Source organism: Staurois parvus, unplaced genomic scaffold (assembly GCF_062004578.1).
Source record: "Staurois parvus isolate SC_StPar_1 unplaced genomic scaffold, SC_StPar_1.0 ptg001051l, whole genome shotgun sequence".
Classification (NCBI taxonomy): Eukaryota; Metazoa; Chordata; class Amphibia; order Anura; family Ranidae; genus Staurois; species Staurois parvus.
In genome coordinates, this window is record NW_028318847.1 from 3,530,767 (window position 1) to 3,557,983 (window position 27,217).

At 41.2% G+C, this 27,217-nt stretch overlaps 1 protein-coding gene across 1 annotated transcript in view; it reads right to left on the reverse strand.

Annotated features, from left to right (window-relative positions):
• Positions 1–4,255: 4,255 nt before the first annotated feature.
• Positions 4,256–27,217, reverse strand: part of BRMS1 (BRMS1 transcriptional repressor and anoikis regulator) — a 59,851-nt gene continuing 36,889 nt past the window's right edge. The window contains exons 2-11 of the mRNA XM_089658070.1: positions 22,697–22,814; positions 18,679–18,769; positions 18,000–18,127; positions 16,703–16,782; positions 16,173–16,269; positions 10,249–10,341; positions 8,154–8,218; positions 5,690–5,729; positions 5,265–5,388; positions 4,256–4,724 (exon numbers count right to left, since the gene is read on the reverse strand). Coding sequence (XP_089514196.1) covers positions 4,601–4,724; positions 5,265–5,388; positions 5,690–5,729; positions 8,154–8,218; positions 10,249–10,341; positions 16,173–16,269; positions 16,703–16,782; positions 18,000–18,127; positions 18,679–18,769; positions 22,697–22,814 — 960 coding nt within the window. The 3' untranslated portion in view covers positions 4,256–4,600. The remainder of the gene's footprint in view (positions 4,725–5,264; positions 5,389–5,689; positions 5,730–8,153; positions 8,219–10,248; positions 10,342–16,172; positions 16,270–16,702; positions 16,783–17,999; positions 18,128–18,678; positions 18,770–22,696; positions 22,815–27,217) is intronic.

Consider the following 27,217-nt stretch of genomic DNA (forward strand, 5'->3'; position numbering starts at 1 on the left):
CCTTTATATTAGTGCAGGACACTGTACCTTTAATTTAAATGCCCTTGGAGTCTGCTGGGGAAGAGAAATAATACTGTCAGTCAGTATGACATGCAGATGAGTGCCGTCGATCTTAGAATCACCGCACACTTCACTCATTTGGGCAGTCACGGGGCCAAAACCAGAGTGTGGAGCCACAGTGTGGCGGTGGAGGCAGCAGCAATGGGAGGCCATACAGCACCCTATGACAAAATGGAACCCACCAGCAGTGTGAGGAGACCTGAAAGTGGCACATGGCAGAGTGTGGCGATGGAGACAGCAGCAATGGGAGGCCGTACAGGGACCCATGACACACTCTGGACCTGGCAGCAGCATGAGGAGGCGGTACAGGGGCCCATGGCAAGAAGAAGAAGAAGAAGAAGAAGATGAGGATGAGGATGAAGAAGAAGTAGGATGAGGATGAGGATGAAGAAGAAGAGGAAGAAGAAGAAGTAGGATGAGGATGAAGAAGAAGAAGTAGGATGAGGATGAAGAAGAAGAAGTAGGATGAGGATGAAGAAGAAGAAGTAGGATGAGGATGAAGAAGAAGTAGGATGAGGATGAAGAAGAAGAAGTAGGATGAGGATGAAGAAGAAGAAGTAGGATGAGGATGAAGAAGAAGAAGAAGAAGTAGGAGGAGGAAGAAGAAGAAGAAGAAGAAGAAGAAGTAGGATGAGGATGAAGAAGAAGAAGAAGAAGAAGAAGTAGGATGAGGATGAAGAAGAAGAAGAAGTAGGATGAGGATGAAGAAGAAGAAGTAGGATGAGGATGAAGAAGTAGGATGAGGATGAAGAAGAAGAAGAAGTAGGATGAGGATGAAGAAGAAGAAGAAGAAGTAGGATGAGGATGAAGAAGAAGGATGAAGAAGGATGAAGAAGAAGAAGAAGGATGAAGAAGAAGAAGAAGAAGTAGGATGAGGATGAAGAAGAAGAAGTAGGATGAGGATGAAGAAGAAGAAGTAGGATGAGGATGAAGAAGAAGAAGAAGAAGTAGGATGAGGATGAAGAAGAAGAGGAAGAAGAAGAAGTAGGATGAGGATGAAGAAGAAGAAGAAGAAGAAGAAGTAGGATGAGGATGAAGAAGAAGAAGAAGAAGTAGGATGAGGATGAAGAAGAAGAAGAAGAAGTAGGATGAGGATGAAGAAGAAGAAGAAGTAGGATGAGGATGAAGAAGAAGAAGAAGAAGTAGGATGAGGATGAAGAAGAAGAAGTAGGATGAGGATGAAGAAGAAGAAGTAGGATGAGGAAGAAGAAGAAGGATGAGGATGAAGAAGAAGAAGAAGAAGGATGAGGATGATGATGAAGAAGAAGAAGAAGAAGTAGGATGAGGATGAAGAAGAAGAAGTAGGATGAGGATGAAGAAGAAGAAGTAGGATGAGGATGAAGAAGAAGAAGAAGAAGTAGGATGAGGATGAAGAAGAAGTAGGATGAGGAAGAAGAAGAAGGATGAGGATGAAGAAGAAGAAGAAGAAGGATGAGGATGAAGAAGAAGAAGAAGAAGAAGTAGGATGAGGATGAAGAAGAAGGATGAGGATGAAGAAGAAGAAGTAGGATGAGGATGAAGAAGAAGAAGAAGAAGAAGTAGGATGAGGATGAAGAAGAAGAAGAAGAAGAAGAAGAAGAAGAAGAAGTAGGATGAGGATGAAGAAGAAGAAGAAGTAGGATGAGGATGAAGAAGAAGAAGTAGGATGAGGATGAAGAAGAAGAAGAAGAAGAAGAAGAAGTAGGATGAGGATGAAGAAGAAGTAGGATGAGGAAGAAGAAGAAGAAGTAGGATGAGGAAGAAGAAGAAGAAGAAGGATGAGGATGAAGAAGAAGAAGAAGAAGGATGAGGATGATGATGAAGAAGAAGAAGAAGTAGGATGAGGATGAAGAAGAAGAAGTAGGATGAGGATGAAGAAGAAGAAGAAGTAGGATGAGGAAGAAGAAGAAGAAGGATGAGGATGAAGAAGAAGAAGAAGAAGAAGGATGAGGATGAAGAAGAAGTAGGATGAGGATGAAGAAGAAGGATGAGGATGAAGAAGAAGAAGAAGAAGGATGAGGATGAAGAAGAAGAAGTAGGATGAGGATGATGAAGAAGAAGAAGAAGAAGTAGGATGAGGATGAAGAAGAATTCCAGTGCAGCAAAAAGTGTATCTGCAGAGAGCTCCGCTATTTCTGACAGTTCTCTGACAGTTCCTTCACATTTACAGCGGTTGAAACATTGTATCTATTTGTTTCCGAATAAAAACATCTGTATCCTAAATGGAAACAAATAGATACAATGTTTCAACTGCTGTAAATGTGAAGGAACTGTCAGAGAACTGTCAGAAATAGCGGAGCTCTCTGCAGGGACACTTTTTGCCGGCTGTAGAAGGGATGAAAATCGGCCGATCGGGGAAAATTCGATTCGCGCATCCGAAGTTTGCTAATATTCGGATTCGGCGCGAATCGAATTTTTCCTAATATTCTAAACGAATTCCACTTCGCCAGGTTCGATTCGCTCATCTCTAGCTATAACTTTCACACAAAGCAATCAATATACACTTATTGGGATTTTTTTTCACCAAAAACATGTAGCAGAATACATATTCGCCTAAATTTATGACTAACTTTGAGTTTACTATATATTTTTTATAGCTGAAAGTAAATGTTTTTTATTCAAAATGTTTGGTCTTTCTTTGTTTATAGCGCAAAAAAGTGCACAGGTGATCAAATACCACTGAAAGAAAGCTCTACTTGTGTGAAAAAAAAGGAGATACATTTTGTTTGGTTATATCACTGCATGACTGCGCAATTACCAGTTGAAATGATTAGATGATCAGCTGCAGGAAGATCAAAGGCAATACTGGTGACCAGTTTTTTATATGGCACAGAAAAAATGGAACACCCAGTCTCATTTATTGACAGTGGTGCAGTTGGTCGGTTATTCTGGCGGGTCCGGCTTTCCATGTGTGACAGCGGCTTCTGCTTAGCAACTACTGCACACTGTAATCCCCTCCAGGTCCAAGCAGCACTTCCCTTGCTTGAATGTCCTGTAAGGGCTCATGTACACTGCAGCTGATAAACTCAAGTTTAGGAACTGTCCCTATTGTTTTCCTATGTGTCCATGTACACATCGTCGTTTACAGTCATTTACAGGCAGTTGAGTTTTCAGTCGTTTTTTTGAACGCAGAAAACTTGCGTTCAGGAGTAGATTTTATCACCGTTTCAGATGCCAAATGCTTGTTTATAAGTGTTTGCGTTTGAAATTGTTTTTTAACTCTTCCATTTCCAGATGCTGTCCAAGGCCTTTTTGCATCATGAAAAATGCATGCAAAGCGCTTTCCCGGTACTCAAATTGACCTGGTACACCATACTTTGAGGTTTCGCATGAAAGAAAATATGTTAGACACTGCTGCAATAATTTCTGCACAGAAATGAGCTGGAACACATCCAAACACCACAAAAAAAAGATATATAATCTCAACAAATACTGCTCTGCTTCTGCTCTCTCTATTTCTCTCAAAATGTATGAAATAGTTAATTTTTTACTATTTTTCAGTGCATTCTGGAAGGTCTTGAGGTTATCTTTAAAAAAACGCTTCTAAACGCAAACGCTCATAAATGCGCATAAATGCGGTATGCAAACGTGGCTAAACAGAAGTTTTTTAACCTACGTTTTCCAGCAGTCAGTTTCCATCGTACAGAAGTGTCCCGTGTACATGGAGCTTTAGTGTGATATATATTATCATTTAATGTTACCAAGTTTTTACTAATCCCTGCATCCTTGGCTACTTTGTTTCTCCTTCATGTTGTCATGGACCTCTCCCTGGTCATGCTGAAGAGATGTGAATATTCATCATCTTTGCTATGGTCCTGATCTGCCTAATGATTCATTCATCCATTCACTCATTCATCCATCTGTCCTTGTGGACTGCTACAGGAATCTACCCTATGAATGTTTTTTGAGCTAGTCATTTCCTTTTGCTTTTTATGCTAGCGAATCATCTAAATCCTGTTAGCAACTATTTCCTATTGTTTTTTCTCTCAATACACCAGACTGTGACTGCTGAGGATTTTTTGTTTTGTTTTATTCATTTATCAAAATGTCTAAAGGATACATTGTCTGTCTGTTGCCCTTCAAAATTACAATCCCTTATAGTATATTGGGATAATACAGAAAAGAATTGATTGCTTGCCTGTCCAAGACTGTATTCCCAGTACTTTCCTCTGACACTGATTTTAGAACCACCGCTAGTGAGAATACACAAACAAAATTGTTTAGCTTAAACACAATGGTTTATTGATTTCTAACTTAATTGGTTATAAAAATACATATTAATTTTTAGCAAAAATGTAAATATACGAAAATAACTATTTTTGGAAACAGCTCAGCACCTTACACTAAACACCAGTCCTACCCTCTGGAAAAGTGATTCTTACGACAGCTCGCCACTCACACAAAATACTTTTTATTTACAATATCCACATACAGCATCCTATATGCTGCAATAATGTCACACACACAGTACCCTAAAGCATTTTGTCTTATCCTAAAAACCCAAATCACTATTTTGCAGAAAATATTCTCTTAGATTTCATAGAAGAAAGGATGACTTTTCTTATTTTCCTGCTCTTCTCACCGAGTATTTGCCTTTCTGTAACTGAGATACATATATCTTTGTCTTGCTGCTGTCGCCTCGTCTCAGCCAAACTTCTCCTGTGCTTACTGCAGTGATCACAGCCCTACAAAAGTGAATAAATAAATAAATAAATAAGAGGTTAATCCCTGCAAAGCCCAGATAAAAAAAGAAAAATCAACATTTTGTCTATAGTAGTGGAGGACTGGTTGCACTGGCTTGGGGACAGCCTGGCCTGAGTTGTCTATAGTAAATGATTATGGAAAGAGACTAAGGATGTTGTACATTTGCCTGCATTTGAATTGCTTTCCTTCCTTGTATCAGTCAATGTGAATGCAAAATCAGCTTAAAACTTAACTCCTGTGGTCTGATCATTCTTTCTATACCCTATTCTATTAAAACAACAAGTCTACTACCTAGATATTAGCATCTGTGCTACACTAGAAAAGAGCAGGCTGTGAAAATATTTCACAAACATGTCTGTTCCCTCAAGCTAGACAAAACTTGGTCACATAAAAAAATGCTGACTGCCAGGGAAGATTGTTACTCCAAGGCTCATCTTATGAATACCCAGATTAACTGTGAAAGCATTGGTTACATTGGAACAAAGAAAAAGTGTCCACAAAAGAAATAACATTATTCTTACTGTGATGGCGGTTCATCCTTTATGTCAAGAATAATGGCTTCCCCTTTGGTGAAGCTCTCTCCTTCATAATATAGGCAGCCATCTTCACAACGAGCACTAAAATGCTGCTTCTCAACCTTCACGCCTAAAGGCAAGAGACAAACAGCAAATAGAAAATGATGAATATCACTTAAAATCAGTAAAGTATGGATAAGTATGACTTTAATAAAAGTGGCTCAGCAGCTGCAGCAAGGTCATTGAAAAAAGGGCCTGTGTTGACAGACTTTGGGATTGGGTCAATGACATCAGATTGACATCAGTTTGAGAAGCTCCTGAGGTATTCAGAATTCTTGACAGATGAGTAGAACATGAAGCAGATCTCCTTCTGAAGTTCATTGAATCTGCTTCATGGATATGTATGGGAGTTAGTTTTCCTAAGAACTCACTCTCTGATTTCCTCTTCTGGGGAGAAACTGCTGCTTTAGCCTGTAACAATCCAAAATGATAAAAAATCAAGATATTTCAGAATACCCATCATAAGGTTTAATACAAAGCAAGTACATAAGCAGCAAGCTCAAGAGATCCTCTTAGACTCCCCTTTGCCTGCACACAGGTAGCTATTAACCATTTGTCTACCGGGCACTTATACCCCTTTCCTGCCCAGGCCAATTTTCAGCTTTCAGCACTGTCGCACTTTGAATGACAATTGCGCCGTCATGCAACATTGTACCCATATTCAATTTTTATAATTTTTTTCACACAAATAGAGCTTTCTTTTGGTGGTATTTACTCACTGCTGGGTGTTTTATTTTTTGCTCTATAAACAAAAAAAGAGCAAAAAAAAAGTTTTTCTTTGTTTCTAATATAACATTTTGCAAACAGGTAATTTTTCTCCTTCACTGATGTGCGTTGATGAGGCTGCACTGATAGGCAGCACTGATGAGGTGGCACGGATAGGCAGCACTGATGGGCACTGATAGTTGGCACTGATATGCAACAATGATGGTCACTGATATTGTCGAGTACTAGTGGCCTAGTACATCCTGGTCTTTCACATACCTCTCAGATTGTAAGCTCCAGGTGGCAGGGCCCTCCTATCCCTCTTGTATTGAACTGTATTGTTGCTGTATTGTCTCCCGTTACATTGTAAAGTGCTGAGCAAACTGTTGGCGCTATATAAATCCTGTATTATAATAATAATAATTACCAGCACTACAGTATGACTTGGCAACGTGGCGAGTCCCATAAGTGCAGTACAAGTTGGTGCGATGGCGAGCACAAGTATTGTCCCGCAACCAACAAGAACTCGCACACAGGCCCATAGAGCTCTTAATATCTTTCCGATTGGCAACCCTGAAATTCTGTACTTCCCCCATTCACTGCCCAACCCGGAATTGAGGTGGAAATAGCAAATGTAACTACTCCCCTTGATTTTTTGGAGCTGTTTTTCATGGAAGATCTGTAATGAGGGTCAAACCTCAAGGTGAATGCACACTCTGGGGGATCCAACATTTTGTCATCATTTTTACAGTAGTGGATTTATCACTTACAGACACTTTCAGGAGTTTTGTTCATTATATATTGGAGCATAATCACAAGACTCACTAAATATTAGTCATGATTTTTTTTGCATATAATTATGTCTTTGCAATCTTGATTTGTTTATTCAGGTTTTTTTTTGTGTAGAGCAATATTTTATATCTTGACAAATGTCATGGTTGCAAAATATTTCAGAAATTCCCTGTTCTTAAAAGCCCTTGTTAACCAGCAGCATTTATAAACAGCGACTGGTAGACAGGGATTTCAAATACACTTCCATGTTTAAATTTGTGGAGTGGGTGATGGGCTTTCATGTGGAAGTGATTCATGCAGCTGTAAAGCTGCCCAATCACTTCCACAGCCTGCCAAAACATCTCGCTTGTCTGACTGCCCTTCCATGTAACCTGGGCTCCACTGTCCCACCTATGGATCTGGAACCGGCATGGCATATGTCATCAAGTGAAACAAAGGGAGACCAGAGAACATCCATTCACTGCTCTCCCCTCCCGCAAATGAACATGGAAGTGATGTGTATTGTGTTGCTTAAATGTACAGCTGTCACATTCGCTGGCTGTTTGGGCTAGGGAAGAAGCTAATGGTGAATGACCTGTGCCCCATTAGCTTTAGTAGAAGGCAGGGGAGACATCAGGGGTCTAAGTAAAAAAAATAACCCTTCCCCCAAAATGCCCCCACTTACACGCACATAAGAACATGCAGTGAGCGTGCCTACATATGAAAATGAAAATTGCACTACACGTTACATATTGGCATCATAATTCTAGTGACATTATTCCTGGTTAACTTTAAATTGATAATCCCTAAAGGCTTTTAAAGCAATGCCTATGGACATTTTTCGGAACCAAAGTTAGTTGCCATTTCATAGGCATGCACAACTTTAAAGCTTGACATGCTGGGTATTTATTTACTCGTCAAATAACCATCTAAGTCATCTTTTATATTTTACCAAAAATTGGGAAATATATTGTATTTGTATGCACTAAAACTAACTTTAGTGTATTTATTTTACAAAAAAATAGCATTTGATAAACATCTGCACTGATAGCCTGTGACATAAACTGGAACTATCACTACTTTATTCTCCAGGGTGCAGTTGCTTTCAGAAAATATATGCTGTTTGGGGGTTTAACTCATCTTTAGGCCTAAAATGTGCAAAAACTGAAAAAATGGCCCTGATAGACAGACGGTTAATGTGTTGGGAAGAGCATAAATAGATCAATATAGACCAGCAAAAGTGAGTGCTTAGCAGTAACTAGAATTCATTATTATTAATTTTTATTTTTTGGTTACAATATTGGTAAACTTTGCTGCTGAGAAAGAAAAGTGTTGCAGAAAAGACAACTTTTCAAATACCTTTTTGATAGCAGTCCAATCTTCTAGGATATCCAAATCCCGTAGCATGTAAACAATATATGGACCTATCAGTTCTGTCAAGGAGAACTGACAACTAACAATAGTTTATTAAAGGGTTAGTTCACCTTTAACACCTTCATGTAGAAAGGTAAAATAAATCCCAACACCTAAAACCAGTTTTTGCAATTGCAGATTTCATCGCAACTACTTAGTGTATCCAGGTGAATTTTACCTTATGCGCACAGGTCTAGAACTTGGGCTAGGTTGCATGACCCTTACCAGCTTAGGCCACCAATTGCCAATTGCAGCCAATAGTACTTTATGTAACAATTTCCAGACTTACATGCTGCTACACTACTGTTGACCAAATGCCTTGGTTTACGGACCCCTGCATGGGTTCCTTCTTAGATTTTAAGCGAATGTATCGGTGTGATAATAGTGTCTATACAAAAGCTACACAAAACCCCAGATGCTAAAATTATATACTTTCTCCCCAAATGTCCAAAATGTGTAATCCAGCGTCTTAATGTCCTAAACACCCATGGGTGTGATTATCTTTTTCATCGATATTCTTCCTCTAAATGTGAAATTTCTTCTTATTCCAATTTAACCCTCAAAAGAAAAATTATAATGGCACATAGTGCATTATCCACAATATGTGATATCATTCACAAAAACGTACTTTCAAAATAGTGCCAAATCGTGCAAAAACCCCACCATGTCTCCACTTCTAAACATCTGTCATCCTTACTCTTACCCTATGTGAACTTGAGAATAGCTTTAACAAATTTCACCTCCAGCTTCCTCCGTGGTTCAACCTCCCAAATCCGTCCTCCTCTGTATAGGAGATACACCTCCGAAGAAATCAGATATATTGTAATATCCTCAAGACAATATACACTCTCTTGTGCTCCACTCATGTCTCAACAAATCACCAGTGTATGTGAACACACTATCCACCACCATGCACATTACCAGACGATAAAAATCCATCAGCATAAATAGACATAGATTCCTCTCATTCCAGAATATATACGATCTCCAATGGCATCATAACATATGTAGGAATTGGGCCATTTATTAATAAAACTGCGCTTACAAACAAATTCTTGTGTCTCAGCATACATTCATTCACAAATACAGCATGGTATGTAAAAACCTTTTCCAAAATGGCCACTCCGCAACTTCCGGTTTACGTCCGACGCTACATCTGACACATTTCGTTACTTCCGACTTTATAAAAAAAAGCTTTTTAAAAAAAATTAAGTTGGAAGTGACAAAACGCGGCAGACGTAACGTTACACGTAAACCGGAAGTCGAAGGAATCAGACTGCCCATTGATGGATTGAATCTCTGCCAGTCTCTGCTGAACTGGCTGGGATTTGATCCATCTATGGTAGGATTAAGAGTGTTCTTCCTCAAGTCTATGTTGTGAGGCTGCCAAACACTCAGCTTTTAGTATCATCAATAACAAACTTCCAAGGTATCCAAGAGTCAGATGAGTGGTTGAAAAAACGTCTTACTATATATGGTTTTTTTTTTTTACATCAAGGTTTTTCATGGGAATGACAGCAGTGAACCTGCAACGGTGGTGTATGGGAATATCTCTCCTGCATCACAAGCAGGGGCTTTAAGATCAGCAGACTACTAAATAAAGGCCCTGCGGTAAACTGGTGCACTACAGCAATCCCTGGATGAAACTTTATAGTACTGAGCAGTCAGGATGCATTCCCATATGTATGTCAATGATTACTGTTCAGTATTAACCACAATGCACCTCTAAGCCTGAAACTGCAAGTGTACTTCCTGATATATATTTTCTTTGCAAGAGGAATGGAGCTACACTAAATATTCTATATGCTTTTACACGCAGCAGATTGCTATTATCAACACACTAGTTTCGATACATTCTCTGAGCGAAAAAAAAAGTGCAAATATTGGACAGTTTCTATAGAATCATAACGTGTTTTCTTTTTTTAACGTAGATGATAATAACGTTTTAGTTCTCAGCCCGAAATTCACAACATGGCAAGATAGTAAGATACTGAATGTTGCAGTCATTTTGCACACAAAGTTTGTCTTAACAAAAGGATACCAGAAACCAATGGAACTCTCCGCTTCTTCTCTGAACGAAATGGATCCCACTTTTTTCGACTACGTTTAGATCTCAATTCTTCATCCCACCATTCTGATGAAAGAAAAAGAAAGAATGGAGCACTAGCTAAAAGAAAGAGGACAAAACTGAAGGTACCAGCATGTGCCTTAAGGTGTGAGATTTAAGGCTACATAACGTATTTTTTGCTCCATAAGACGCATTTTTTTCCTCCCAAAAAATGGGGGAAAATGTCTGTGCATCTTATGGAGCGAATATGGAGTGGCCGGCCCTGTATTCCTGTTTTGCCGCCGTGTTAAAATACTGGGCCGGCCGCTCGGCTCTTCTGTGCTCCTCGGTCCTACCTGTTCCTTGGTCCAGCGCTGTCCTCACCGTCTTTTCTCCGCAGCGCTGGCATCTTTACTGTGGGCACCCGGGTGTGACATCTTGCAGCTTCACAGCCGGGTGCCCACTGCACATGCGTGAGAAGCTCTGCGCTTTGTGAATGGTCCGGCAGTCTTCTGGGACCTGTCATGTGTATCAGAAGATGAGGAGGGAGGACAACTCCGTGGAAGTGGGAGCGGGTACCTGTCAAATTCAGGTACCTGCTCCCCCCCCACTCCCCAAAGGTCTGCAGTCTCTGGTCATCTCCTGTACCGTGTCCGCAGTCCCTGGTCATCCCCTGTACCGTGTCCACAGTCTCTGGTCATCACCTGTACCGTGTCCGCAGTCTCTGGCCATCTCCTGTACCGTGTCCGCAGTCTCTGGTCATCCCCTGTACCGTGTCCGCAGTCTCTGGTCATCCCCTGTACCGTGTCCGCAGTCTCTGGTCATCCCCTGTACCGTGTCCGCAGTCTCTGGTCATCCCCTGTACCGTGTCCACAGTCTCCGGTCATCTCCTGTACCGTGTCCACAGTCTCCGGTCATCTCCTGTACCGTGTCCGCAGTCTCTGGCCATCTCCTGTACGGTGTCTGCAGTCTCTGGTCATCTCCTGTACTCTGTCCGCAATCTCTGGTCATCTCCTGTAGTATGTCCGCAGTCTCCGGTCATCTCCTGTACTATGTCTGCAGTCTCTGGTCATCTCCTGCACTTGTCCACAGTCTCTGTTCATCTCCTGTACTATGTCCACAGTCTCTGGTCATTTCCTGCACTATGTCTGCAGTCAATTGGTTCAGAATATTTTTTTTTCTTGTTTTCCTAGGTGCGTCTTAGGGTCAGGTGCATCTTATGGAGTGAAAAATACGGTACAGTCACACATCTTTTTAATGCGGTGCATTTCCAGAAAAAAAAAACAAACACACATTGATCTGCTGCAATAAATGGTAACGCATGTAAAATAAAGATCGCCCTCTAACAGAAATTTTTGTGGTCGCATAAAGTGTTTCTGGTGGTTGGAGATACTCATTACCACAATTCTCTGAAGGAGAGTGATGGTGAAAAGTGTAAGCTGCTGATACTGCTAAGGTGAGAACTGTGGTGAATGATGTTCCCCTCTCTTGGTCTTTGAAAAGACCCATTCAAAAAAGAGCAGATGTCTTCCTGCATGACATTCTTTGGGAGATATCAGCTCATCTACAGCCATCCTAACAGTTTGAAGCAATAAAAAAATAAAAACTTAATTTTTATTATGTTGGAATGCAGAGTTCAGAACCCACACAGCACGTCAACAGATACTTAAGAAGACATGAGTAAATGTCCACAGAAAACTGGTGCTTTCTATTTTTACTGAGCAGTAACTGATTTACATTGTTGGTGTCTGTCTGTACAAATGTTATAGTGGCTTGCTTTCATTGGGACATTAAAGTATATGTGAACCCTTACCTGTTAAAATAACCCATGTCGTTTAAAATATAAAAATGCAAGGAAGAACATTTGTGTGTATATACTGTATACAGCGGGGCAAAAAAGTATTTAGTCAGCCACCAATTGTGCAAGTTCTCCCACTTAAAAAGATGAGAGAGGCCTGTAATTGGCATCATAAGTAGACCTCAACTATGAGAGACAAAATGAGAAAAAAAATCCAGACAATCACATTGGCTGATTTGGAAAGAATTTATTTGCAAATTATGGTGGAAAATAAGTATTTGGTCACCTACAAAAAAGCAAGATTGTTTGCGCTCACAGATCTGTACCTTCTTCTTTAAGAGGCTCCTCTGTCCTGCACTCATTACCTGTATCAATGGCACCTGTTTGAACTTGTTATCAGTATAAAAGACATCTGTCCACAACCTCAAACAGTCACACTCCAAACTCCACTATGGTGAAGACCAAGAGCTGTCGCAGGACACTAGAAACAAAATTGTAGACCTGCACCAGGCTGAAAAGACTGAATCTGCAATAGGCAAGCAGCTTGATGTGAACAAATCAACTGTGGGAGCACTAGTTAGAAAATGGAAGACATACAAGACCACTGATAATCTCCCTCGATCTGGGGCTCCACGCAAGATCTCACCCCGTGGGGTCAAAATGATCACAAGACCGGTGAGCAAAAATCCCAGGACCACACGGGGGGAACTAGTGAATGACCTGCACAGAGCTGGGACCAACGTAAAAAAGGCTACCATCAGTAACACACTACGCCGCCAGGGACTCAGATCCTGCAGTGCGAGACGTGTCCCCCTGCTTAAGCCAGTACATGTCCGGGCCCGTCTGAAGTTTGCTAGAGTGCATTTGGATGATCCAGAAGAGGATTGGGAGAATGTCATATGGTCAGATGAAACCAAAATAGAACTGTTTGGTGGAAACACAACTCGTCGTGTTTGGAGGAGAGAGAATGCTGAGTTGCATCCAAAGAACACCATACCTACTGTGAAGCATGGGGGTGGCAACATCACGCTCTGGGGCTGTTTCTCCGCAAAGGGACCAGGACGACTGATCCATGTACAGGACAGAATGAATGGGGCCATGTATCATGAGATTTTGAGTGCAAACCTCCTTCCATCAGCAAGGGCATTGGAGATGAAACGTGGCTGGGTCTTCCAACATGACAATGATCCCAAACATACCATTCGGGCAACGAAGGAGTGGCTTCGTAAGAAGCATTTCAAGGTCCTGGAGTGGCCTAGCCAGTCTCCAGATCTCAACCCCATAGAAAACCTTTGGAGGGAGTTGAAAGTCTCATCATTTTAAGTGGGAGAACTTGCACAATTGGTGGCTGACTAAATACTTTTTTGCCCCACTATATGAACAAAGCATACCCTTCTAAAACCTTTGGAGGGAGTTGAAATTGCCCAGCGACAGCCCCAAAACATCACTGCTCTAGAGGAGATCTGCATGGAGGAATGGGCCAACAACAGTGGGTGCCAACCTTGTGAAGACTTACAGGAAACGTTTGACCTCTGTCATTGCCAACAAAGGATATATAACAAAGTATTGAGATGAACTTTTGATATTGACCAAATACTTATTTTCCATCATAATTTGCAAATAAATTCTTTCCAAATCAGCCAATGTGATTGTCTGGATTTTTTTTCTCATTTTGTCTCTCATAGTTGAGGTCTACCTATGATGCCAATTACAGGCCTCTCTCATCTTTTTAAGTGGGAGAACTTGCACAATTGGTGGCTGACCAAATACTTTTTTTCCCCACTGTATGTGTGTGTATGTGTGTGCCAGCAAAAGACAGAAACACAGCAAAACACTGATCTTCCCAGCGATGAACTGTGTGGGGAAGGGGTAGGTTTCAGCACAAGTATTGGTTATTGAAGGACAGGCAGGCTGTGCACCCAGCACAGCCAGAAACTGACCACACTGGGAAGGATGTGCTTCTATGCCTAAGGTGGTCAGGATGAAATACGAAAGTAGGGAAACTGGCAGGATCATCAGGTTATTATTATTATACATGATTTATATAGCGTCAACAGTTAGCTCAGCACTTTACAACATAAAAGGAGACAATACAGCAACGATACAGTTCAATACAAGAGGGTAAGGACGGCCCTGCTCCTGGGAGCTTAAAATCTAATAGAGAGGGGTTGGTGGTACAAAAGGTAATAACTGTGGGGGATGGGCTGATGGGAGAAATAGAAGATTTGGTATTAGCTGAAAGCAGGATAGGCTTCTCTGAAGAGATAGGTTTTCAGAGATCGCCTAAAAGTGGGCAGAGTAGGTGATAGTCAGACAGATTGGGGTAGAGAGTTCCAGAGATGGGGGAGGCTCTGGGGAGGTCCTGGAGACGAGCATGAGAGGAGGAGACAAGTGAGCTAGAGAGCAGGAGGTCTTGGGAGGAGCGGAAAGGACGGTTTGGGTGATCAGGTATTTCAAACAAAGGAAGCAATATAAAGACAACAGGATTTTTTTATGACATTTTTTTACACAAGTACAAGGTACAACGGACACATAGCAGGGATATGAAATGTTGGGGTAACAAACACTGACATAAAAATTCCAAAATAAATAACCTGCCTTTCCTCCATACTTCCATAGACATACTGGGGTTTATTTACTAAAGCTGGAGAGTCCAAAATCAGACTCACTTCTGCATAGAAACCAATCAGCTTCCAGGTTTCATTGCCAAAGCTTCATTGAACAAGCTGAGGTTAGAAGCTGATTGGTTTCTATGCAGAAGGGAGTCTGATTTTGGACTCTCCAGCTTTAGTAAATAAACCCCACCGAGTCCAAATGTACTAGGCTCAATAAGTGCTAGGACATGTAGCACCAGATGTTCCGTTATCTCTGACAATATGGAGATCAAAATAAGCCTGATGATTTAAATTGCATTCAGGACATTTCTGCTGGGTATACCTTAGGTACCGAACAAGCACTTAAAGTGTACTGGTACTTGAAGGGCTCATTTGCACCAGGTGCATTGGGAATGTGCTGGGCAGCCTTGTCCAGCACAGTCCCAGCACAAGGCAAAGCAAAAAGCCTTGTTTTCTTATGGAGTCTGGTCACACCACTGTGTTACAATGGCATGCATGGAAAAAAATACCACATACAGTACTTTTTCAGTGCAGTGGGCTGCAATGCAAACTATCTCATTACAACACTGATGTGTTAATAGAATTTCATTAAATGTCACTTTGACATTTCAATAAAGTTCAAGCAAAAAATAATAGTCCGGTGCACTGGGATCAGGCTGATCAGAAGTGGTTGATCTCGAAGAGTTAGCTCTGCTTTGGTCCATGCAAGTTGCAAGAAAAACTGCAGGTTCCTGGATTATTGTGGAGGCGTGATTGCGCTCCTGGAATTAAAAAACGGATCGCATTAGGTCGTAACACCATGCTAAGTATGCAAAAATTGTGGAAAAGTAAGGATATCAGCTTCATCAGCAAATGCAAGCTGGTAAACACGATAGTTTCCCCTATAACTACGTATGAGTGTGAAAGCTGGGTTATGAAAAGAGCTGATAGAAAGAGGATTGATGCATTCGAATTGTGGTGCTGGAGAAGGCTATTGAGGATACCCTGGGCAGCAAAGATTACCAACAGAAAGGTTTTAGAGCGAGTTAAACCAGGAATAACTTTAGAAGGAAAGATAGTCAAATTACAGCTGACTTATTTTGGGCATGTGATGCGATCTGATTCCTTGGAGAAGGCAACGTTACTTGGTATGGTCAGTGGGGAGAAAAAGAGGAAGGCCGAAAACACACTGGTTGGATGCTATGAAATTGAACACTGGCCTAAGCATGTATCAGCTAATAAGAAAGGTGCAAGACCGGAAAGAGTGGAGAGTGACGGCCCATGCAATCACCAAGAGTCGGACACGACTGAATGGATAGAGAGACAGAGATGTCTTCCACTCATTCTTGGGCTATACTTTTGCTCATTAATGGCTATCCTAAGACTACCTATAGAACAGATGTCTCACTTAAAGTAATAGCAGAGAGTAAAGTTTCAATAGACTTTTGAATCAAAAGATGTAGATTATCCAGTAAATTACTAGAGACAAATGTTTATTGCAGAAAATGCAATTGTATCCTGCATACCTGATGAGATATCTATGCTTTGACGGTCTTCCTCAAGTCGCTGGATTCGCTCCAATAGTTCACATTGCATGTTATCAAATAAGAGAACTTTCTCACTCTGTAAATAAGAGTAAAACTTCAAAGTATATGACAAGGCAAAATACAAAGAAACAAACACATTTAAAAAACATAATATGTACTTTCCCCCTTGATTTACTCCTTTAAAGACCCTGTAAGTACACTGGCAGAAATGTATCCAGATCTTGAGCTATGTTGTGGACTGACTACACACAGGATTTTATGTGGACAAAGCATTGTCAGCCCTGCCCAGTCTTTTTCTAGACTACTCCATCACTCCCACTCTCTGATCTCTACAACCTAAAAGCTAATCACTTTGTAGACCAAGACAACTAGGGGGGCTAAACAGTCTCATATAACATTACCCCAAGCATTTAAATAATTAAGCAGATACACAGAAAAAAAGTGAAACTTTGCACATATAAAAAGGAAACAGGAATTATTTATAATAGCATACAATTAAAACCACTTGCCTCTAAATGCTGCTTAGCTCCCTGAACCTCACATTCATAGCGGTGTTTTATAACATCCAGACAAAATCCCTTATAAATTCCTACAAGGAAAAAAATATCTTTATATTTCTGTAATGTTACAAAACAGTACTCACCGTAAAATCAATTTTTTTAAATTCCATTCAGAGATGCAGGAAGTCTTTCAACTTCAGACATTCCAAAAGCTGTCCAACTGAGGGGTGGGGAGCACAGCAAAAAAATGCAAGAAAACAACTGAAAACTGGATGCTGACTGCAACTCAAAGAGCTGCCTAAAGGACATTGTGAAGCTGTTGACAGAAGACCAGGTGGCAGCCTTCCAAATCTGGAAAACTGCCTGATACCAAAAACCTCAAGAAGCATTCACAGATGTAGTAAAGTGCACCTTGACATGAAAGGGTGGGTCCTGATACTTGGTGGTCTGTCTGAGCCACCTAGAGATAGTGGAATGAGAAGCTGATGCATCCGTATGGGGACCATCCAGGCTGACAAGAAAAGAAGCAATGGGTGAGAGATAGACTCTAACACCTTGAAAAAAGCCACACAATGGGGGGGGGGGGTTCCTTTTGGTGACATGCAATCTGACAGAGGAACAGAAAAACATTGTCCTGGTTGAAATAAAAGGCAGAAACTACCTTAGGCAGGGGGAAAGTTCTGAGCCTGGAGAGGAATGTATCTACTGGGTTCAAATGGTGGATTCTGAAGCACGGAGTGAACTAGATTCAGATCCTTCAGAGTTACAAGACAGCAAACAGGGGGAGCTACATGGGAGACTACCTGCACAAAAGTTTTAATTAAGGAATAAGAGGCCAAAGGTCTCTGAAAGAATATAGAAAAGGAGAAAGAGCAGAAACCTGATCTTTGATAGTGCTGCAAGCCTAATGCTGGTCCAGACCCAGATGTAAAATGGAATGGATTTATCCCATGAAGTAATTCAGGAAGAAGACTTTTCAGTCTCTTCCTCAGACTTCTTTTGCTAAGGAGATGGGGACTCTTGCCATCAGTGGTATCCCTTATAATGGTATGAGGAATAGATACCATTATCAGACGTTGACCTGCAAAGGTCTAAAGACTCTAGCGACTTTGAATCAAAGTCTCGAAGGCTGACGGCTCAGACATCCTGTGTCCTCTGAGGTCACAGTTGGTAAATACCTTGGTGATTTGGGTACTGCATGAGTCCTCAGAGAGACTGAAAACTCTAGGCCAATTCCAGAACCTCTGGTTCTATGTGCAACATTAACTCATTTTGTGAAACAGAAGCTACAATTTAAAGGATTTACCTGCAACTTCAATGCGGATTTTCATGTTCTTCTGTAGGTCAGCTAAAGGGTTAATATACTCCATAGCTCTACCAGAAGTCACCTCTTCCAATTTGGCTTTAAACTGGTTCAATCTTTCCTTGAATAACCTACAGCATTACATGCACAGACACAATGAGCCCAACTCAAACGGATGCATAACTGATTTTTAAATCCATGTTTTCCAAGCATGATATTTATGCAAACATTCTGCCCAAAAAACAGATATATCACTTAGACATGCAATTGCCATTGTTGCGCAAAATGGGCATTTAACTTTTTTTCTCAGAAATAATTACTTCAACATCTCAAACAACTAATTTTCTGCTTTTTTCAATTAACACTTTAATAGATTAATGTTTTAGGACTAAACCAAACCTACATTTGTGAAGCAATGCTCCAAAACTTTTCAGTTTTGACACATTTCCTGTACAAATAATGCATATGATCAATACAACTGAAACTCACAAAAACCAGCATGAGAGCATTCTTCAAATGTGGCATGCATAATGCCATGCAAATCATTTCCATAAAGAGTAAATAACAGGAAAAACAATAAAGAAGTCCATTTACCAGCAAGTTTTTCCAAAACATCGATAGGACAAGTGTAGATTACCTGTAAATACTAGGTATGGGCAGATGTGGTGACTGTAACACTTACTTTTCTTTCAGCTCTGAGAACTGCTTTTCTAATTGACACATCTCATCAATACACTCGTTTCTGCGTCGTTCACAATCCAAATCATCCATATCTGCCAAAAAATGTATAGATTATAATAGTGCATTGATCCTCTGGATCAACTGTGGGTATAGGATTATAACTTTTTTTTTCTTTTCTCTATGGTTGAACTGGATGGACTTTTGTCTTTTTTCAGCCAGGCTAACTATGTAATTATCCCTTATTGTCCATTTCCAATATTTTGGATCTTTAAAATTTCTGCCATTGCTGAAAAATAACCGATGATCCTGATAAAAATCTGAGAACTTCTAATTCTTGTTTGAACTGATAACACCATGCCTCTGTTGCAGTAAAATCCTAGGCAGCATTGTCAGCTTTGCCTGAGTTCTTCCCTTCTGGACTATAGAAAACCTCCCACTCTGAACCTCTGAGATCAAGCAGGGGAGAACTCTCCCCAGGCAGAGCTAGTAACACCGCTAAGGATTTCAGTGTAACAGAGGCAATGTTGTCAGCTCAATCAAGAAGGGAAGAGCTCTCTCGGTTGTGGGGTGCTTTAAAAAAAAATAATTTATTTTACTAAAATGTATTTTTTTTACACTGTCTTTTTTTAAATGACGTTTATTGCTATCACACGAGATGAAAATCTCTTGTGATAGCATGGGCTGTAACAGATCCTCTTTATGGAAATATCTGGGGTCTATTAAGACCCAAGATCTCTCCTTCGCCATCCAAAGCAACTGCTTAAACCGAGATCAGTTTGATCGGCTGCTTTACAAGCCTATAATAGGTTGCAAACAAACAAACCAAAACTGGAAATGACAAAACAAACATTGATTCCAGTTTTTGATGTCACAGAGGAGGAGAAGAAACAAAATTCTCCCCACTCTTCACAGTGCTTCCGCAGCAACAGGTTACATCGGTCCCAGGCACCCCAGGGGAAAAGGAGAGCCCGGGAAAGGCGATGGGTGGTGGCAATAGAGGGTGGGGACTATAAAAGTGATGAGGAGGCTGTAGAGCCACTTACATCACTTTTACCAAAAAGCCCATCGCTTGCTCTAAAGAACAACACCAGGACCGTGGCTGGGTCCTGATATTACTGCTCCTGTCTGAGGATGTATATATACATACAGCGGACGGGAAAAGGCTAAAGTGATATTTGGAGTGATTTACATTCACTAAGCTATAGGGGAAAAAATGCAACTGCACTTGCAAAGTGCACAGTCTATTTGCCTTTAGATAATCAGCCCCTTCATCTCCCCCACATAAACAGAAGACGCATATACCATTCTTGTCCCCCTTTCCTCTAAGACTGAAGGAGTGATGTAGTGCGTATTGTGCATCATGTGTAGGACAGACCATTAATTTCTATGAGCTGCCATACACACAGGCTCCTGGGGCCTCCCCCATAACCCCACCCCATGTGTCCTCAGTTTTTTAGAAAGCAATGCAGAGGAACAAGGAGACTAGTGAGGGTAGCCTGTGTCCTGTACTGTACTTCAAGATTTGCAGTAAACAAAAGTAAAACCTGCTCCATTTTTTTCTTTTACAAAGAATTTTATTATAGAATAGATAGCAGCAGAGAATCAGTGAAAAACAGACGCATTGAGCAACAGGAATAATACATACAAGGTAATCGAGGAATATTACAGAATATGTACTGATGGAGAGACATAAAAATAAACTGTGTACACAAGTGCTGTGTATAGAAAAAGAGAAGAAGAGAGTAAAAAAAAAGGGAGAAAACAATAAGTTGCAAAAATGGTAGACATTTAGAGACCAATGACAATATAAACTCTAAGGAAAAATTGTCACTATATCAGCATACAGAAAGCGGACAAAATATGAGATGGAGCTTCTTCAAATGCAGATACAGTTGCAAGAAAAAGTATGTGAACCCCTTGGGATTATGTAGAGTTTTGCATGAATTGGGCATAAAATGTGCTCTGAACATCATCTAAGTCACAACAATAGAAGAACACAGTCTGCTGAACATAATACTACACAAACATTAGATGTTGCCATGGTTTAATTGCACATAACATGTAAACATTCACAGTGCAGGGAGGAAAAAGTATGTGAGGCCCTAGCTTAATGACTTCTCCCAGAGCTAATTGGAGCCAGGAGTGAGCCAACCTTGACTCCAATCAGTGTGATGATATTGGATGTGTTGCTGACAGCTGTCCTGCCCTTAAAAAACACACACCTGTTTTGGGTTTACTGGTTTCAAGAAGCACGGTCTGATGTGAACCATGCCTCGCAGAAAAGAGCTCTCAGAAGACCTACGATCAAGAATTGTTGACTTGCATGAAGCTGGAAAGGGTTACAAAAATATCTCCAAAAGCCTTGATGTTCATGTGTCCACGGTAAGACAGACTGTCTACAAATCGAGAAAGTTTAGCACTGTTGCTACTCTCCCTAGACGTGGTCGTCCTGTAAAAATGACTGCAAGAGCACAGCGCAGAATGCTGCATGAGGTAAAGAAGAATCCCAGAGTGTCAGCTAAAGACCTACAGAAATCTCTGGCACATGCTAACATTTTTGTTGACACATCTACAATAAGGAAAACATTAAACAAGAATGGAGTACATGGGAGGACACCATGGAGGAAGCCATTGCTGTCCAAAAAGAATATTGCAGCACGTTTAAAGTTTGCAAAAGAGCACCTGGATGTTCCACAGCACTACTGGCAAAATATACTGTGGACAGATGAAACCAAGATTGAGTTGTTTGGGAAGAACACACAACACTATGTGTGGAGAAAAAAAGGCACAGCACACCAACATCAAAACCTCATCCCCACTGTAAAACATGGTGGAGGGAGCATCATGGTTTGGGCTGCTTTGCTGCCTCAGGGCCTGGACGGATTGTTGTCATTGATGGGAAAATGAATTCCAGAGTTTATCAGACATTTTGCAGGAAAACGTATGACCATCTGTCTGCCAACTGAAGCTCCGCAGAGGATGGGTGATGCAACAGGACAATGACCCAAAGCATACAAGTAATTCAACAAAACAATGGCTGCAACAGCACAGAATACGCCTTCTGGAGTGGCCCAGTCAGAGTCCTGACCTCAACCCAATTCAAATGCTGTGGCATGACCTTAAGAAAGCGATTCACACCAGAAATCCCAAGAATATTGCTACACTGAAACAGTTTTGTGAAGAGGAGTGGTCCAAAATGACTCCAGATCGTTGTGCAGGTCTGATCTGCAACTACAGGAAACGTTTGGTTGAGGTTATTGCTGCCAAAGGAGGGTCAACCAGTTATTAAGTCCAAAGGTTCACATACTTTTTCCTCCCTGCACTGTGAATGTTTACATGTTATGTGCAATTAAACCATGGCAACATCTAATGTTTGTGTAGTATTATGTTTAGCAGACTGTGTTCTTCTATTGTTGTGACTTAGATGACGTTCAGAGCACATTTTATGCCCAATTCATGCAAAACTCCACGTAATCCCAAGGGGTTCACATACTTTTTCTTGCAACTGTAGGTACTCCACACGCTGGGCTCTTGATGGAGTCTAGCATAAGGATATAGTATTGCTGGTACGGCACTCAAAGCAATAATCACAATCAGCACAAATAGCATAAAAAAAGATTAAACAAAAGGAAAGAGAGGAACGAAGAGAAAGGAGACAAAAACAAAAAACGGCTCCAGGGGGACCGCAACAGAAAAAAAAAGAAAAATAAACTCATGTGTAAATTTTATATTGACAGAATCTCGACGGTTGGGCTATATCAAGCCAGGGACGCCATGTCTGCAGAAATTTTGTGTATGGGTGTCTCTGCTGCATTTTTTTCTGTATGGAATACAGCAAAATGCATGGAAAATGCACTGGAATGCATGTAGACGTAATGGAACACACATGAAGTGCACCGAAACACATAAAAAAAGTGTGTAAATACATATGCAGAAACGAATCCCGAAGGCAGAAATTGTGGTGTGAACTGGCCCTTAGATATTTTGAGACAAATAGTAAACTTTTAGAAGATACAAACCAGAGCTCTCTTCTTCAGTGTCTGACTGGCTAGCGCTATCTTCCCCATCACTGTCAGCTTCTTCCTGACCATTCATTTCTGCAGCCGAATCCGCTTCAGCCTCCATTGTGGAGGATACCTGATTTTAGAAAGAACAAGAACATATATGATATTATTCCAAAAATATAATTATTTTGTTACTTTAGATTTAAACAGGGCAGGGGCAGTACCAAGAGCAACCTGTATGAGTGCAGCTCACACTGGTCTGACATCAAAGGGTTCTGATTTGTTGCTTTGGGTTTTCTTGTTGCACTTTTAATGCTGTAATGCTAATAGGGCAGCTTTTACGAGCAACAATGCAACAAACAACTATGTTGAAAATCAAAGTAAAAGAATGTAGTAAAACAATTAGTGACACGTCAGGAGCAAGTCATTTTCCTAGCAAAAAAATAGCTTGTTGATATTCATTCACAGTTTGTTAAAATACAAATCAATACAATACAGCGTATATATACAAATCATTATATTCTGTGCCATGTGCCTACAAACTTAAAGTATTAAAGTGACACTGAACTCTGATTTAATAACAATATTTTATCCAAGTATGTATTCTTCACTCAAAAAAGTATCTTCTATTGCTCTCAGACTCCTGCAAATTCCTTTGTTTTTCTGGCGTGATGTGACTTCCTGTTAGAGGGTGGCTACATTCGTTCTCCATAGTCCCATTGTATGTAGGAATGCAGCCACCCTCTCTTGCTCACTCCTGAGATGGACCATGGGATTTGTGGTGTGCATAGAGCTGGATCCAATCAAACAAATGAGTGGGAAAAGAATAGGTTCAGAAGCTCACTGGGATTGTTATAAGAAGCCAGAAAAATAAGAACTGATTTAATGAAAAACAGATTAGAGGGCCATTAAGTAGTGGATGTGTAGTGTATGGATTATTCTTGGAGACCATGGATATTGTTTAGTGTCACATTAATGTTAAAGAAACAGGAGGTGCACTAGATTGAATATCTGAATACTTTAGAACCTCATGGTTTAAACTGTGATTTTGATTTGCATGTATTCCTTTAAAACAGGGACCTTATGTAGAATGTTTGGTGATATATTTTGTTTGCAACACATTAGCATTTATTGAACCACTTCCTGTCTAGCCCATGTATATAAATGGCCAGATGAGATGCGTGCCAATGCGGGTAGACATTCCTGGATGTCTTCCTGCATTACCACTGTGTCTGGGTGATCACATGGTCTTGTACCATATGATTGCTGTGTCCAATCACATGGTAAACAACAGAATCTAAAAGCAAACATTGGTTCTCTCTGATCACTGCCATACACCATACAAGCTTTCTGATCACCGCTATATTGCATACCAGCACCCTGATCACTGCCATACACCATACAAGCGTTCTGATCACCGCTATATGCCATACTAGCATTCTGAGGACCGCCATACACCATACCAGCACCCTGATCTCCGCCATACACCATACCAGCGTCCTGATCACCGCTATATGCCATACCAGCACCCTGATCAATGCCATACCCCATACCAGCGTTCTAATCACCGCCATATAGCATACCAGCACCCTGATCACTGCCATACACCATACAATCATTCTGATCACCGCTATATGCCATACTAGTGTTCTGATCACCGCCATACACCATACCAGCACCCTCATCACTGCTATACGCCATACTAGCGCCCTGATCACCATCATATCCATACCAGCTCCCTGATCACCATCATATCCATACCAGCTCCCTGATCACCATCATATGCCATACCAGGTCCCTGATCATCTACATACATCATAACAGCATCCTGATCATTGCCACATTATACCAGTGTCCTGATCACTGCCATTCACCATACAAGCATTCTGATCACCGATATATGCCGTACCAGCATCCTGATCACCGCTATACGCCATACCAGCATCCTGATCACCACTATATGCCACACCAGCACCCTGATCACTATCATATGCCATACCAGCTCCCTGATCACTGCCCAATGCCATACCAGCTCCCTGATCACTGCCATATGCCATACCAGCACCCTGATCACTGCAATATGCCATACCAGCACCCTGATCATCTCTATACATCATAACAGCATCCTGATCACTGCCACATCATACCAGTTTCCTGATCACTGCCATACACCATACAAGCATTGTGATCACCGCTATATACCATACTAGCGTTCTGATCACCACCATACACCATACCAGCGTCCTGATCACAGCTATACGCCATTCCAGCACCCTGATCACCATCATATACATACCAGCTCCCTGATCTTCATCATATGCCATACCAATACCCTGATCGCTGCAATATGCCATACCAGCACCCTGATCATCTCCATACACCATAACAGCATCCTGATCACTGCCATACCCCATACCAGCATCCTGATCACCCTCATACCCCATACCAGTGTTCTGATCACCCCATATGCCATACCAGCATCCTGATGGCCACCATACACCAAGGGGGCAGGTGGTAAGGAGAGCTTCAGAGAAGACCTTAGTGACCTCTTCAGTGGTAGCAGGGTTGAAGGAGTGGAGTGTTGAGGGGGTTTGAGTGTGGGGAATGTTGGGCAGGGTAGAGGTCTGGACAGTGGCGAGGTCGAAGGAAAGGAGTGTTGAGGGGGTTTTCGTGTGAGGGATGCTAGGTGAGGCGGAAGTCTGAGCAGTGGTGATGTCCCCGCGAATTGTGTCGATCTTGCTTTGGAAGTGGTTAGAAATCTCGTGGGAGGTGAGTGAGGTACTGGGTGGAAGTGGGGGCGGAGAGAGCAGAGAGTTGAAGGTGGAGAAGAGCCGGCGAGGGCTGGAGGAGAGGGTATTGATGAGGGTTACAAAGTAGGTTTGCTTGGCAGCGTGGAGGGAGGAAGTGTAGGTGAGGAAGGCGGATTTATATTGGGTGAATGCTTGTTGGGATCTGGTTTTACGCCATAGTCACTCTAGCGCGCGACTGCGTCGCTTGAGGTTTTTGATCACCACCATACATCATACAAGCATCCTGAATCCTGCCATACCCCATTCCAGCATTCTGATCACTGCCATACCCCATACCAGCATCCTGATCACCCCATGTGCAATACCAGCGTCCTGATCACTGCCATATACCCCATACCAGCTTCCTGATCACCATCATACCTCAAACCAATGCACTGATCACCACCATACACCATACCAGCATTTTAATTTTTTAAATTTCAAATATATATCCCATAGTAGGCGGGGTGAAAGTGTCCAGTCTTGAAGTGGTCAAAGCATGTATTTAGCTAAAATCAAGAACATTAACATACAGCTAGTAGAGAGATAAAAAAAAAGTATTTGTCCCCCTTGAAATGTTCCACATTTTGTCATGTTACAACCAAAACCGTAAATGTAACGTTAATCATATTTTATGTGATAGACCAACACAAAGTTACACATAATTGTGAAGTGCAAGGAAAATGATAAATGGTTTTCAAATTTTTTTATAGATAAATATCTGAAAAGTGTGGCATGCATTTGTATTCAGCCCCCTTTACTCTGATACCTATAACTAAAATCTAGTGGAACCAATTGCCTTCAGAAGTAACCTAATTAGTAAATAGAGTTCCCCTGTGTGTAATTTAATCTCAGTATAAATACAGCTGTTCTGTGAAGCCCTCAGAGGTTTGTCAGAGAACATTAGTGAACAAACAGCATCATGAAGGCCACGGAACACATCAGACAAGTCAGGAATAAAATTGTGGAGAAGTTACACGCATGGTTAGGTTATAAAAAATATCCCAAGCTTTGAACATCTCACAGAGCACTGTTAAACACATCATCCGAAATCGAAAAAGAGTATGGCACAACTGCAAACCTACCAAGACATGACCGTCCACCTAAACTGACAGGACACGCAAGGAGAGCATTAATCAGAGAAGCAGCCAAGTAGCCCATGATAACTCTGGAGGAGCTGCAAAGATCCACAGCTCAGGTGGAAGAATATGTCCAGAGGACAACTGTCATGCCTTCAGCATATTTTTATGTTATGTCCATTGTTAGTTTATTATGCTATGGAATGTAAGGTAAAATGTAATATCGCCATCTAGTGGCTCTTTTGTATCACAGTTCTATAGATTCGTTTCTGTAGTTACATCGCCATCTAGTGGCTCTTTTGTATTACAGTTTTATAGATTCGTTTTTGTAGTTACACATTTTGTTGCTTAAAGGCCACCGTAGTTTTCCCATCATCCTATGGGCTTCACCGTGAGGTCTTAGAGACATCTCCTAGCAGCCATCTTTACATCTCCTCCAGAGGACTCCACACGCATTCAGCTGCAGTTCTGTTGTCAGCCTATTGGAAACATCGCTGGTATGTTTAAAAACCCCTTTCTAGCTAGACTAGTGTGTCAGGACTGTATATTTTGTAGATTGTATATACTGATTGAATGTTATTTCTTTCATTTGTAGTTTTACTCTACCTTCCCTGCAATAAAAGTTGAAAACAGGACCTAGCGCCTGCATCAATGAGTTGTTAAGGGAG